This window comes from Cetorhinus maximus, chromosome 19 (assembly GCF_964194155.1).
Source record: "Cetorhinus maximus chromosome 19, sCetMax3.hap1.1, whole genome shotgun sequence".
Taxonomy (NCBI): domain Eukaryota; kingdom Metazoa; phylum Chordata; class Chondrichthyes; order Lamniformes; family Cetorhinidae; genus Cetorhinus; species Cetorhinus maximus.
The window spans coordinates 47,018,167-47,033,308 of NC_135897.1; the positions used below are offsets into that span (position 1 = coordinate 47,018,167).

General features: G+C 40.9%; 2 protein-coding genes across 4 annotated transcripts in view; one reads left to right on the forward strand and one right to left on the reverse strand.

The window, feature by feature from the left end:
* The window catches only part of veph1 (ventricular zone expressed PH domain-containing 1), a 276,124-nt gene that overhangs the window by 44,746 nt on the left and 216,236 nt on the right, over positions 1-15,142 (forward strand). The gene's annotated exons all lie outside the window — the stretch shown is intronic.
* Positions 5,260-14,201, reverse strand: LOC144693776 (pentraxin-related protein PTX3-like). Its single transcript, XM_078563797.1, has 3 exons — positions 13,918-14,201; positions 12,368-12,898; positions 5,260-6,658 (listed from the first exon to the last, which is right to left on the reverse strand). Exons 1-3 carry the CDS (start codon positions 14,033-14,035, stop codon positions 6,042-6,044), a joined length of 1,266 nt encoding a protein of 421 aa, XP_078419923.1. The 5' UTR covers positions 14,036-14,201; the 3' UTR covers positions 5,260-6,041.

A 15,142-nucleotide genomic window follows, 5' to 3' on the forward strand; every position in this document is an offset into this window, starting at 1 on the left:
CTTGGATTCACAGTTAGCAAAACTACATTTTGATGTAAATCAACAGTTCAGAGACGCTAGGAATATGTTCTGAAAGGATGATGTCTGCCAACTTGAAAAATAAATGCAGTTGGTTGGGGATATGACAGAAAGTAAATGTATTGTTCAGTGGTTGCGATAAATATTTTTGAATGACTGGGTGAAAGAATAACACTGGAACTCTTCAAGCAGATTGGAAAGTTTGTGAAAATGATGAGGTGACAAAAAGCCAAGTTAAAATAAAAAGATTTCATTTCTTCTTTATATTTACATTGTGAATGAATGAAGTTGAGCTAGAGATACCATAGAGTCATGGAACCATAAAATGGTTGCAGTACAGAAGGAGGCCACTCAGCCTGTCGTGCCTGTACTGCCTCTCTGCAAGAGCAATTCACCAGGTGTCACTCCCCTTCCTTTTTCCCATAGCCCTACAAATTTTTCCTCTTCAGATGATGATCCATTTCTCTTTTCAAAGCCTCGATTGAATCTGCCTCCACCACACTCTCAGGCTGCACCTAAACACTTGCTGTGTAAAAAAACGTCTTTCCTCATGTCGCCGTTGCTTCTTTTGCTAATCATCTCAAATTGATGTTCATTGAATCTTGATCCGTCCACCAGTGGGAACAGCTTATCCCTATCCACTTAGTCCAGACCCCTCACGATTTTGTATATCTCAGTCAAATCTCCTCTGAACCTTCTCTTCTGTTAGGAGAATAGTTCCAGCTTCTCAAATCTATCTAAATAATTGAAGTTCCTCATCTCTGGAACCATTCTCGTGAATCTTTTCTGCATCTCCTCTTCACATCCTTCCTAAAGTGTGGTGCCCAGAATTGGATACGATACTCCAGTTGGGGCTGAACCAGTATTTTATACAGATTTATCATAACTTTTTTTGTTCTCTAGGCCCCTGTTTTCAAAACCCAGCAACCCTTTATTAACCATGTCCTGCAACCTTCATGATCAACAGAAATATAAACTCTTTTTAGATTTGAGCAAACATACATTTAATTGTATCCTCCTGAATAAATAAATTCCTAGGCATCCTTTCCCTGCATGAGTTTGGTTTATATTAATTAGCATTTTCCTAGGTTCCTTGTATTATAAACATTGTAAGAGTACGTCTATGGAAAGGAACATATGTGACTGTTGTGTGAAAAAATTAAGGGGCGTGCTGAAGGGAAAAGAGACATGGAAGAGGAAAATTACAGAAGAATTGAGAAAGACTCAGCTAGAAGAGTCCAAAATTGAGCAGTTTTTGCTGCATAGGGCTATACTTTGGGAACTGAGCACAGATCTCTTAAATTTCATGAACTAATTTTCTATGTTTAAAAATTAGAATTTGTTTTCGACATGTTTTAGATGGTAGTAAATCCTGGATTTTCTGCACACACAGATCTGGTTGGCATTGCTGCTTCATGTGTGAACATTGTTTTACAATATTGCTATGTAAAAATCTGAACCAAAATACTGGGTGGAGTTTAATCCAGCCTGTTGCGGCAGTAAACATGATGACCAGGCCCCAGACCTGCTTAATTGCAGGAGATGCCGCATGTCAGTCTGCCAGCGGCTGGAAAACCTCCCGCGATTAAGTCAGAGGCTGACATGAGAAACATGCCCACTCACACCAGAATATCAGTTAAGCTCATTAATGAGCCAACTGTCACCAATTATCCCTGAACCCACCGGAATTTAGTGGTGGCTCGGGGATTAAATGTGACTCACATGGCTTTCCCATGGCTCCTGAAATCCATCTAGCAAACCCCTGTTGGGTTTGCCAGCGGCCTACCAGAGTGGGGGTCCCCCGTGTTGGGCACTAGTACCTGGCATCAGGAATGAAGGGTCGCTAAAAGCCAACCCTTGCTCTTGCCTCTGACCCCCTTGCCCGTCCTCTCCCTCAATTCCCTCCCCACGACACACATTCCTCCCTCACTAAACTGTGGCCAGGGATCCAACGATGATGCCTGGTGAAGTCCAGTGATATTTCCACCCAAGATTCCCACTGCCAACATTAAATCCAGCCCAAAACAAAAACAGAATTACCTGGAAAAACTCAGCAGGTCTGGCAGCATCGGCAGAGAAGAAAAGAGTTGACGTTTCGAGTCCTCATGACCCTTCAACAGAACTGAGTAATATTAGGAGAGGGGTGAAATATAAGCTGGTTTAAGGTGGGGGGGTGGGGGGAGAGAAGTTGGGGGGTGGGAGTGGTTGTAGGGACAAGCAAGCAGTGATAGGAGCAGATAATCAAAAGATGTCATAGACAAAGGAACAAAGCGGTGTCGAAGGTGGTGATATTATCTAAACAAATGTGCTAATTAAGAATGGATGGCAGGACACTCAAGGTACAGCTCTAGTGGGGGTGGGGTGGAAAGACTAACAGGGCATTAAAGGTATAGATTTAAAAATAATGGAAATAGGTGGGAAAAGAAAAATCTATATAAATTATTGGAAAAAACAAAAGGGAGGGGGAAGAAACGGAAAGGGGCTGGGGATGGAGGAGGGAGTTCAAGATCTAAAGTTGTTGAATTCAATATTCAGTCCGGAAGGCTGTAAAGTGCCTAGTCGGAAGATGAGGTGCTGTTCCTCCAGTTTGCGTTGGGCTTCACTGGAACAATGCAGCAAGCCAAGGACAGACATGTGGGCAAGAGAGCAGGGTGGAGTGTTGAAATGGCAAGCGACAGGGAGGTTTGGGTTTTTCTTGCGGACAGACCGCAGGTGTTCTGCAAAGCGGTCGCCCAGTTTACGTTTGGTCTCTCCAATGTAGAGGAGGCCGCATTGGGAGCAACGAATGCAGTAGACTAAGTTAGGGGAAATGCAAGTGAAATGCTGCTTCACTTAAAAGGAATGTTTGGGCCCTTGGATGGTGAGGAGAGAGGAAGTGAAGGGGCAGGTGTTGCATCTTTTGCGTGCCATAGGTGGGGGTTGAGGAGTAGGTGGTGATGGAGGAGTAGACCAGGGTGTCCCGGAGGGAACGATCCCTACGAAATGCCGCCGGGGGGGGGGTGAAGGGAAGATGTGTTTGGTGGTGGCATCATGCTGGAGTTGGCGGAAATGGCGGAGGATGATCCTTTGAATGCGGAGGCTGGTGGGGTGATAAGTGAGGACAAGGGGGACCCTATCATGTTTCTGGGAGGGAGGAGAAGGCGTGAGGGCGGATGCGCGGGATATGGGCCGGACACAGTTGAGGGCCTTGTCAACGACCGTGGGTGGAAAGCCTCGGTTAAGGAAGAAGGAGGACATGTCAGAGGAACTGTCTTTGAAGGCAGCATCGTCAGAACAGATGCAACGGAGGCGAAGGAACTGAGAGAATGGGATGGAGTCCTTACAGGAAGCAGGGTTCTGAGGAGCTGTAGTTGAGGTAGCTGTGGGAGTCGGTAGGCTTGTAATGGATATTGGTGGACAGTCTATCATCAGAAATTGAGACAGAGAGGTCAAGGAAGGGAAGAGAAGTGTCAGAGATGGACCATGTGAAAATGATGGAGGGGTGGAGATTGGAAGCAAAATTAATAAATTTGTTCAGGTCCCGACGAGACCTAAATCCAGCCCACTGTTTTTAGAGTAATTAAAGTTACCAAATTTCTAACAATGCAAGTTGAATTATGAATATATGTTATATTTCTATTTTTTGAGGGTGAGAATCCTTATCGTAAATTGTGTTATTTCTCGATGACCCTTTCACCTTACATTCCATAGCTAAACAATATCGGGTTTTTTCTCTGAAACTGGCCTCAAAGAAATGAGCCTGTCTCCCATGAAGAGGTTTATGGCTTGCACTTAGTGCTTTTCAGTGGTAGCACAGATGTTTTATATTCAAGGGGTATGGCATCACTGGCAAGGCCAGCATTTATTGCGCATCCCAAATTGCCCTTGTTCAGAGGGCATTTAAGAGTCAACCACATCGCTGTGGGTCTGGAGTCACATGTAGGCCAGACCAGGTAAGGACAGCACATTTCCTTCTCTAAAGGACATTAGTGAACCAGATGGGTTTTTACAAAAATCGACAATGGTTTCATGGTCATCATTAGACTTTTAATTCCAGGTTTTTATTGAACTCCAATTCCATCATCTGCTGTGGCAGGATTTGAGCCCAGGTCCCCAGAGCATTACCCTAGGTCTCTGGATTACTAGTCCAGTGACAATACCACTACACCATCACCTCCCACAGTTAGTGTGTCAAAGGTCATGGGCATAAATTATTACCCATCCACTCCCACAGTGCAACACTTTGGGTTTCAACATAGCTGGCTAGAACTGTAGCCAAATGAAAGAACTTCACCTACTTTTTGTTAGACTTGAAAGATTTTGAAGTGTACGCAGGAGCTGAGGGGCCTTGGGATGTAGGCACACAATACTTTGAAGATGGCAGGACAAATTAAGAAGGCTGTTTCAAAAAAAAACAAGGGCCAGAATTTTTGGCTCGGCACGCCGGGGCGGGGCCCGTTCGCCAAGGTGTAAAATGACTGGGGTGATGTCAGGCCTGCGTCATTTAGGTTTTCAATTCGGCCAGCCCGCCCCTGCACAACCCCCCTGACGGGGGGAAAATTCTCCCCAAGATCTTTGGCTTTGAAAATAGAGGCATAGAGTATATAAGCAAGGAAGTTATACTAAACCTTTGTAAAATACTGGTAAGGTTCTAGCCCCTGTGCTATTGTAATCCATCACACTTTAGGAAGGACGTCAGGGCCTTGGAAAGGATGCAAAGGAGATTTGCTGGAATGGTGCTAGAGATGAAAGACTTCAGTTCCATAGAATTACTGGTGAACCTCAGCTTATCCTGTTTAGAGCAGAGGATAAGGAGAGATTTGGTAGAAGCGTTCAGAATCATAATTGCTTTTGATGGAGTATTGGAAGAAACAGTTTCCAGTGGCAAAATAATCAGTAACCCAAAAGGCACAGATGTAAAGTGATTGGCAAAAGAACTAGAGGTGACAAAGGAAAATATTTTTTCATGCAATAAGTTATGATGATCTGGGATGGACTGCTTGAAAGGATGGTGGAAGCTGATTCAATCATAACTTTGAAAAAAGAATTGGATAAATACTTGATAAGGAAAAAAATGTTGGTCTATGGAGAACGAGGAGGAGAATGGCACAAATTAGGCAGCTCATTCAAAGAGCCAGCAAAGGCATGGTAGGCCTCTTTCCATGCTGTATCATTAAGTTTCCCTCTTAAGTGTTCCGATTAAATTGTCCACCAGCCATTCTGACCAATATGGCTTTTGCCAAAATACATACACAACACAGATTCTAATGTATTATTTAACAGTTTATTATAAAATTAGACTCTTTATGATAGAATAATTAGATGACTGATATTAGAGAACTTTTACTGTATAATACAGACTTTGTAAAGCAATGTAACTTAGATTACAAAGTTACAATTTTTCACATCTTAAGCATGTGTTAAGCAATGACAATTTTTCTTTGTAGAATGGAGAGGTTAAGTTCCTTCCTTTAATACTTCTTGCTAATCAATTATGTGTCATCAAATGAATGTAAGCATGCACTTATTTGCATTACAGTTAAATCAAAATTGTAAAGTAAAAATAATAGTATTTGAGAGCATTAACTGTTTTGAAATGTAACTTTCCATCTGAATTTATATTAAGACTGCATTTGTCCTCCTTCCTAAAGTGAATCTCACCAGGCCACTCTAGGGGTTGAGGAGGAAAGCAAGATGAACATTTTCTGGTGTTGCAGATATTGGATCTTAAGATCCAGGTGCCAAGGCTTCAGGGATGACAACTCTGTTGTTGCCAGCAAACAAAACTCATGAACCAAATAGAATTAATGTAGTAACAGTCTGACATACATATCTTACTATCAGTATAAATCTCTTACCAGAGATGAGAATTTCTGTACAGGAATAATATTGTGGGAGATTTATACTACAAAGTTCACTCTGAAGTTGAATCTGGAGGATTTTGTAATATAGTCTTTTTTTTCTTATGATTGAACATCATACAATGTTAACAATTTGAGATCCATTTTTTGAGCATGTTAATTTGGAACAAAAATCAAATGCAATTAATAGTAAATAAATTCAGCTCCTCCATGCGGCAGAACCTCTGTCACACTCCAGCCAACAACATTCCCTCTAATGTTGCAGGAATCATCTTTACCAGTCAAGCCTTGTATTTCATGTTTGGAAATGACCCTGTCCCATATATTGAACCCAGTCAACTTTCCTGAAAAGGCTAAGTTTTTATCAAAGCCACCTCCAGTGCAACAGCCATTGCTTTCTTGACCCAATTGCAGTAGTCCTCCATTTGGGATATTGTGGCCAACAGCCAATCCTGAAGAAGCAACAGCAAGTTTTCCATTCACCCAAAGTGTCGCATTTCCATCTTCAGCACTCCATGTTGCACAGAAATATGTCCACTGACCAAGGGAGACTACATTTTCGGCAACAATTTTGCTCGTGTCACTATGCACAGAGAGCACAGCAGAGGACCGATTGAAGTACAGCTGAATTTGATAAGGATTTCTCTTTGTTCCATAGGAGAACACAATGGTTTTTTCCAGCAGATCAGTGGCTTTTACCCATATGCAAGCTGTAAATGAGCTAAGAGTCATGTCATCAGGATGAACACTTGCAAAAATCTTCTTTGAGCGCATAGGAAAGATCAGTGCCATATCACAACCTGAGGGACAATGGAAGAAAATAGTACATGCTTTCAATGACATTATGTACTGTGCACAGTAGTCTTTTTTTTAAACAAAGGTTGACTGCATCCTTTTTTTTAGGAAAGACCAAATACCAAGTTTTATGATAAATGTTCAGAAATTATATTTTAAAAATCAAAAAGTTGAAACTTTATAGACTATTTTAGACAAAGAAAGTTGAAACTATATTTGGTTCTTCTGCAAATGAGAATAAGGATATGATGAGGTACAAGAGCTAACTTGGAAATTAAGGTGCTGGTGGGAATTTGGAGCAGAGGGGGAAGAAGGTGCTCATTTTTTTTTAATCATTCACGGGATGTGGACTTCACTGGCTGAGCCAGCATTTATTACCCATCCCGAGTTGCCCTTGAGAAGGTGCTTGTGAGCTGCCTTCTTGAACTGCTGCAGTCCATGTGGTGTAGGTACACCCACAGTGCTGTTACGAAGAGAGATCTAGGATTTTGACTCAGCAACAGTGAAGGAACAGCGATATGTTTCCAAATCAGGATGTTGAGTGACTTGGAGGGGAACTTCCAGGTGGAGGTGTTCCCATCTGTCTGCTGCCCATGTCCTTCTAGATGGTAGTGGTCGTGGGTTTGGAAGGTGCTGTCAAAGGAGCCTTGGTGAATTCCTGTAGTGCATCTTGTAGATGGTACACACTATGCATTGGTGGTGGAGGGAGTGAATGTTTGTGGATGTTGTGCCAATGAAGTGGGCTGCTTTGTCCTGGATGGTGTCAAGCTTCTTGAGTGCTGTGGGAGCTGCACTTGTCCAGGCAAGGGGGGAGTATTCCATCACACTCCTGACTTGTGCCTTGTACATGGTGGATATGCTTTGGGGAATCAGGAAGTGAGTTACTTGTCTCATGATTCCTAGCCTCTTATCTGCTCTTGTAGCCACAGTATTTATATGGCTGGTCCAGATCAGTTTCTGGTCAATGGTAACCCCCAGGATGTTGATAGTGGGGATTCAGTGATGGTAATGCCATTGAACATCAAGGGGCAATGGTTGGATTATCTCTTGTTGGAGATGGTCATTGCCTGACACTTGTGTGGCACGAATGTTACTTGCCACTTGTCAGCCCAAGCCTGGATATTGTCCAACTCTTGCTGCATTTGGACATGGACTGCTTCAGTATCTGAGGAGTCACAAATGGTGCTGAACATTGTGCAATCATCAGCGAACATCCCCACTTCTGGCCTTATGATGGAAGGAAGGCCATTGATGAAGCAGCTGAAGATGGTTGGGCCGAGGACACTACCCTGAGAAACTCCTGCAGTGATGTCCTGGAGCTGAGATGACTGACCCCCAACAACCACAACCATCTTCCTTTGTGCTAGGTATGACTCCAACCAGTGGAGAGTTTCCCCCCTGATTCCCATTGACTACAGTTTTGCTAGGGCTCCTTGATGCCACACTTGGTCAAATGCTGCCTTGATGTCAAGGGCAGTCACGCTCACCTCATCTCGGGAGTTCAGCTCTTTTGTTCATGTTTGAACCAAGGCTGTAATGAGGACAGGGCTTTTTTTCTCACCTTCAGAATACGGTGAATGTTCAAGGCTTTAATTAGTTGAGCAGGTCCGTGATTGGTGAATTTTAAAGATTTTATCCCTCTAAAATTTGGACAGTAGTTTAAACCAGCACTGGCAAGATATAAGTATTGCATTAAATTTATACCTTAACTAGTCAGACTACTTGGTATAAATACAGAAAAAATTTGAGTGATAATACTAAACTCAAAACCTAACTAAATTAAACACTATAAAGGTGGCACGGCCGGTGATGTGCTGCAGCTGTAGCATGTGGCTGTTGGTGGACACTTTTGTGATCCAAGGCAACCACATCTGCAGTGTGTCTATAGCTCTAGGAACTTAAGCACCAAGTTGATCAGCTGGACTCTGAGCTTTGAACACTGTGATGCATCAGGGAGAGTGAAAGCTACCTGGATACTTTGTTCCAGGAGCCAGTCAAACCCCTTAGGCTAGGTATCTCAGGTTTAGCCCATGGTCAGGGATAGGAGGGTGTGACTACGAGTGAGGTAGGATACCAATGACAAAACTTCTACAAGTACATAATAAGTGTTGGTCTCTTAGAGCGTGAGACTGGGGAATTAATAATGGGAAACGAGGAAATGACAAAGATTTTGAACGAATATTTTTATCTGTCTTCACAATAGAAGACACAGAAAGTATCCCAAGAATAATAGGAAACCAGGAGGCAAAAGGGAGGGAGGAACTTAAAACAATCACTAGAGAAAATGTACTGGGAAAACTATTAGGTCTAAAAGCTGACAAGTCCTGTGGCCTGGATGGCCTGCATCCTAGGGTTTTAAAGGAAGTGGCCGCAGAGATTGTGGAAGCTTTAGTTACAATTTTCCAGAACTCCCTAGAATCTGGAAAGGTTCAAGCGGATTAGAAAACCACAAATGTAACAACGCTATCCAAGGAAAGGGGGAGACAGAAAGCAAGAAACTACAAGCCAGTTAGTCCAACATCTGTCATTAGGAAAATGTTAGAATCCATTATTAATAAGCAAGACACTTAGAAAATCATAATGCAGTCAGGCCAAGTCAGCATGGTTTTGTGAAAAATAAATCATGTTTGACAAATTTATTAAAGTTTTTTGAGGATGTAACAAGCAGGATGGATAAAAGGGAACCAGAAGATATAGTGCATTTGGATGTCCAAAAGGCATTTTTTAAGGCGTGATATAAAAGGTTACTGCGCAAGATAATAGCTCAAGGGTGTTGGGGCTGATATATTAGCATGCAAACAAGATTGGCTAACAGGAAACAGACTCAGGATAAATGGATCATTTTCAGGTTGGCAAACTGTAACTAGTGGAGTGCCGCAGGCTTCAGTGCTGGGGTCTCAACCATTTATGATCTCATGACTTGGATGAAGGGACTGACTGTATTGTAGTCAAGTTTGCTGATGATACAAAGATAAGTAGGAAAGCAAGTTGTGAGGAGGATACAAAGAGTCTGCAAAGGGATATGGATAGGTTAAATGAGTGGGCAAAAAATGGCAGATGGAGTATAATGTGGGATGATGTGAGGTTGTTCACTTTGGCAGGAAAAATAAAGAAATAGAATATTATTTAAATGGAGAGAGATTGCAGAAAGCTGCAGTACAGATTGATCTGGGTGTCCTGTACATGAATCACAAAAGCTAGTGTGCAAGTACAGCAAGTAGTTAGGAAGGCAAATAGAGTGTTGGCCCTTATTGCAAGGGGGATGGATTATAAAACTAAGGAATTCTTGCTACAGCTGTACAGGACATTGGTGAGACCATGCCGAGAGTATTGTGCAGAGTTTTAGTCTACTTATTTAAGGAGGGATATACTTGCATTGGAAGCAGTTCAGAGAAGGTTCACTAGACTGATTCCTGGGATGAAGGTTGTCTTATGAGGAAAGGTTGAGCAATTTTGGCCTAAATTCATTGGAGTTTAGAAGAATGAGAGGTATTCCTGTTGAAACATATTAGATTTTGAGGGGGCTTGACAGTGTAGATGGTGGGGGGATGTTTCCTCTCATGGGGGAATCGAGAACTAAGGGGCACAGTTTAAAAATAAGGGGTCTCCCATTTAAAACAGAGAGGAAGAATTTCTTCTATGTAGAAAGTTGTCAGTCTTTGGAATTCTCTTCCACAGTGAGCAGTGGAGGCTGTGTCACTGAATATATTCAAGGCTGAGTGAGGCAAACTTTTGATCAACAAGAGAGTTGAGTGTTATGGGGAAAGGTAGGAAGGTGGAGTTAAGGCCACAATCAGATAAGCCATGATCTTATAGAATGGTGGAGCTGGCTCATTGGGCTTAATGCCCTGCCCCTGCTCCTATTTCTTTTGATCTTTGGAGAAGAAGGGCTAATTTTAAGGCTGTCAATAAAATCTTAGTATTCAATGCAATGATGACTATAGCTCATTATTTTGCTTTCTTGTCTGAGGTGTGTGCTAATAAGTACGAGCTGTTTGGTCCAACAAATTGATTCATTCAAGGCCCAGGGCACTAATTATAGGACCCAAATTCATGGTCCAACTAGGAGCAGCCAATTTAGGATATATTTAGGAATTGGGGCTGGAGGGCATTGTAGTAACAGGAGGGTGAGGGCAACTGGGGAGGCTTAAGGTTTTCTTGTAGGTCCTGGAGGAACATGCCTGCTCCTCCTAATCCACAAAGAAACAAAATGAAAAATGCCCAATTTTCTGAATCTTTACAAGACTTGGATCCCACTTGCTGCCATACTCTTATGCTGCTGGCTCCGGCACAGCAACTTGCTACGATTTTTAGTTAATTATGTAGTGGCATTCTAAGTTCATCACAGACCCTTATTATAACATGTATTAATTATATATTAATTTAATATGAATAAGAATTCAAGAGGCCCCATTTTGCTGTGGTGGGCAAGTCTGCTCCCTCCATAAAGTGGGCACTCAAATGGGTAGAGGATAGGGGTATCTCTATGTATTCTACCACTATTTTAACCGCCTACCCACCAGGCGAGCAGGATTAAATTTGAGGCTGTTTGCTTTTCATATCTTCACATCCTTTCCTTGGAAATTAATGTGAAGTAGTGGAAGCATTCCCAGGCTTGTTAAAAGTCTGGCAAGCAGCAGCAACATGAACTCTCCTTCAATCACCATAATCATCTTTATACCAGACAATAAGGTGGCTAGCCCTATGCAGTGATGCGATCTATGAGCTCCCGCAACCCATACGATGGTGGTGGTGGTGGAGGTGGGGGTGCGCACATCCACACCCATACTTATGCCCACACCCACACCCATACTTATGCCCACACCAACCTGACTCGAGGATCTTGCTGGATGTCAATCCAGAGTGGAGTTTAAATCCTACCCCTTCGGATTCAGAGGTGGAAATGCTACCACTAGCGTCAGGGTTACTAATTGATTTGGTATGAATGAGGCATCAAAGACAAAGAGGCGAAGTATCTTGCAACAGCAGCGGAGGTGTCTGGGAGTTTGAAAATGCATTTATTTGGGAGCTGGATGAAATTTCTATGCAGGCTGCATGTTGGATGGTGTACGGCCGGCATCTTGTGGGGTGAGTATTGAACAATGCAGAAAATTATCAGGACAAAAGATAGGTTTGCTACCAACAGAAGAATTAGTTTGAGGAAGAAAACATTTCATAATGTGAAAATTAAAAATCCTGATCTTAACGTAATTTCTCTGAATCTTAAATAATTTAAACTGAATTTTACCAGCATTATGTATTCCAATAAAAATGTTCCTTGTTACAAAAAGTAGGTCCAAAAACTGCTCATTCTGTATATCTGTTTAAAATATTGTTCTGATAGTTCTATTTCCAATTTTCACACGCACTGGAAAATATTGGCAAAAATGAACCATTTTTAGCCTCTTAGCAATATCAATTTGGTCCTCCAATTTCTCTTAAATAATCTACATATAAAATATTTTTTCCAATACTTAATCTGCACATAGGAGGGTTTTCTTTTAATTTTTACCATGCAGTAACATTTCTGAAACATGTGTTACTGAGCTTCTATTTTTTCCCATATAATGCCATAGATATTAAAAGTCAGGAAGAGGTCTGCACCTCATGCTTCAGTTTCTCAGCTATTAAAGTATCTTACTGATTGAATAACGATTGGGATTAAAAGAGAAGGGAAATACAGAATATCAATAATTAATAGTAAGCAAGAGTACCTGATGGTAAGATGTGTTTAGCTGACCACTTCTGACATCTTGTCAGCTCAGCTTTAGATTGTTGCAGTTCAGTTGCCAAGGAATTCAAAGTTGTTTCCAAGTTTTCAGGAATTCTTTTCTTAATGTCAAGCGACAGCCTCTGATCCTTCATGTCCACTGCCATTTGCCAAGCTATCTCAAGTTTTTTTAGCCTGTTGGACAGATCCTGGCTCACTAAAAGAAGCTGCTGAAGCATATTTTTCTGTTCTGATTCAATTTCTATGTTGGTTTCACTGATTTCTTCCAGTGTGGATGCCAGTTTCTTGTCCATTTGTGTTGTGATGTGCAAAGTTGCACTATCCATGGCATTTGTGCAAGTCCCTGCAAAGTCGGCTACAAACTGACGCATTTCAGAACGTATACTTTGCAATTCTACCTTACACACTTCATCAGTGGTGTGTTGTAGGATGTTCTGTTTCATCTGGGAATCCTCCAACATTACAAATAGCTTATCCCATTTAGTCAATTCTTTTTGGCATTTACAGGAACCATCTGGGGAGGATAAGTTTAGATGAAGTGAGTGCTAAATTAAGTACAGAAGGTTTCATATCTCTAGATATATAGCCGTATTAGATAGTGCAACATTTTGTTGAAATTATGCTAAACTTGATAATTGCTAGCAGAATCATTTGTAGCTTTACCTAAATGCTAAATAAACATTAAGTAAAATTAAACTGCTTGTATTTTTATTAATCTTAGAAAAGAAAAGACTTGCATTTATATAGCACCATCCACAACCACAGGTGACCCTAAAATGTTTCACAGGCAACTAAGTACTTTTGAAGTGCAGTTACTGGTGTACTGTAGGTAATGCAGCAGCCAATGCACACATAGGAAGGAAGGTCCCACAACAGCAATGTGATAATGACCAGATAATCTGTATTTTTGTGTGATGTTGAGGGACAAATATTGCTGCTCTTCAAAATAATGGCACGTGGTATTTACACCCACCTGAGAAACCACCTTGGTTTAACATCTTATCTGAAAGACAATCTTCAGCAATGCAACAGTCCCTCAGTACTGTATTGGATTTTGCGTAACTCAAGCTACACGAAGCTTTGTCATTAATTTTAAATTGAATTACTATCCAAATAAATTTTTGTTACTACTCACCACGTGTTACATTGCTACATGTTAGAATAAACATTTTGTCAGCGGAGCTAATGAGCCTTTTTGGAGTTAGTCTTATCCTGAAATTAGTAGCAAACTGCCTAACATATAGAAGTTAATGGAAATAAGAGCACGAGCTATGTTACATGTGCTATTTTACTGATAATCAGTAAGATTTTCCTACATTTGTAGACAATAAAATAATTCAACCATAAAATATCTTTATTTGTGAAATATTATTATAGAAGCTAAATGTAATATAATTTCAAACTGCCAGTTTCATCAATAAAGATGCTGCAAAAGTGCAGAAAACATTATAAAACATACAGTATAATAGCATTATCAATATTGAACAAAATCAATTTATCTAATTCTACAATTAACTTCTAACAATATCTTACCTGGTAAAACAGAGATTTTATTTTCCACCCCATGAATATGTTGTATCTCTTCATAATCCTCTGCCAAAGTATGGGGCAAGTTCAGTAGAACCCATAGTATTATTGTAAGTGCAGCCATTTCTTCCGAGTTGTGTTCTTTTCAGTATGTAGTAGTATGAGGGCACTGTTCTGTTGATTTAGTTCCTTCAGTATGAGCTCTAAAAGGGACTGAACATAAGCCTCCAAAACCTCCTAATAAATAGTAAGTGCAGAGTGATGCAAGAACTTTGCTGCATGTACTTTATACCAATGACAATGAGCTAGAGTTTTGCTTTCGCAACTAAGAGGTTGAATTACACAACCTTTAAACTTGTGGTTTATGAGCACATGTGGGTAGGTGTATATAAGAAAGGGCCCAGCACTGGGGTAAGTTTTCGATTGCAAGCCAGATGTAATGATCTATCACTGGGGAATGCATTTTTGTAATATAAAGTGGTAGCAATAAGTGACGAATGTGTATGAAGGCAGAGCAGGGCAAGTCCCAAAGGATTGTGAAAGTATGCAAGGGCTTTTATTTCTGCATTTGATAAGTTCTTTTTTACAGTTTTCCATGTGAAAGTAGTTAGGTACAATTCCTAAGATAGCTTTGAAAAGTTTAATGAAAGAAAAATACTGAAATCTGTTTAGCATTTTATTTTGGATATATTTTATCTGATAGTCATCCTTTTAAAATGCATGAATATATAAAAAGCAGCAAAAGCTTTTTTTGTCTTTTGTCATTGATTTGGCACTTGCAATTTCTGAGTGGTGCATGAACTGATGGGTGCAAATTATATGGTGCTATGATTCACCACAAGGCCTGACCCTTGATGTGCCATCAGAACAAAGTATTAATTGGAGGTCATAGATTTCCCCACTAGAGCAGTATTGATTTTGTCCAGAGAGCAGATTGTTTGCTTCATTTTTCTGCTAGTTGAAGTTGTGTGGTTTATGGATACCAAATTAAGGGAAGAATTTTTTTAAGTTCCCAAAAATGTTTTGTGCACGAATCTTTCCACAATTGTAAACTGTTTTGAACTGAGGTCCAACACCTGTATTTATTTAAATCCCTTCATTTAAAATAAGTGTCGGTCTGTTTTACAAGGGTCGGGGAGGAGGAGGAAGTTGTATACTGAGTTGGAAGTAAGGAACATGGGGGAGCAAATTGGAGATTGAAGGCTCATTCACGAAGATTGTATACTAGGTT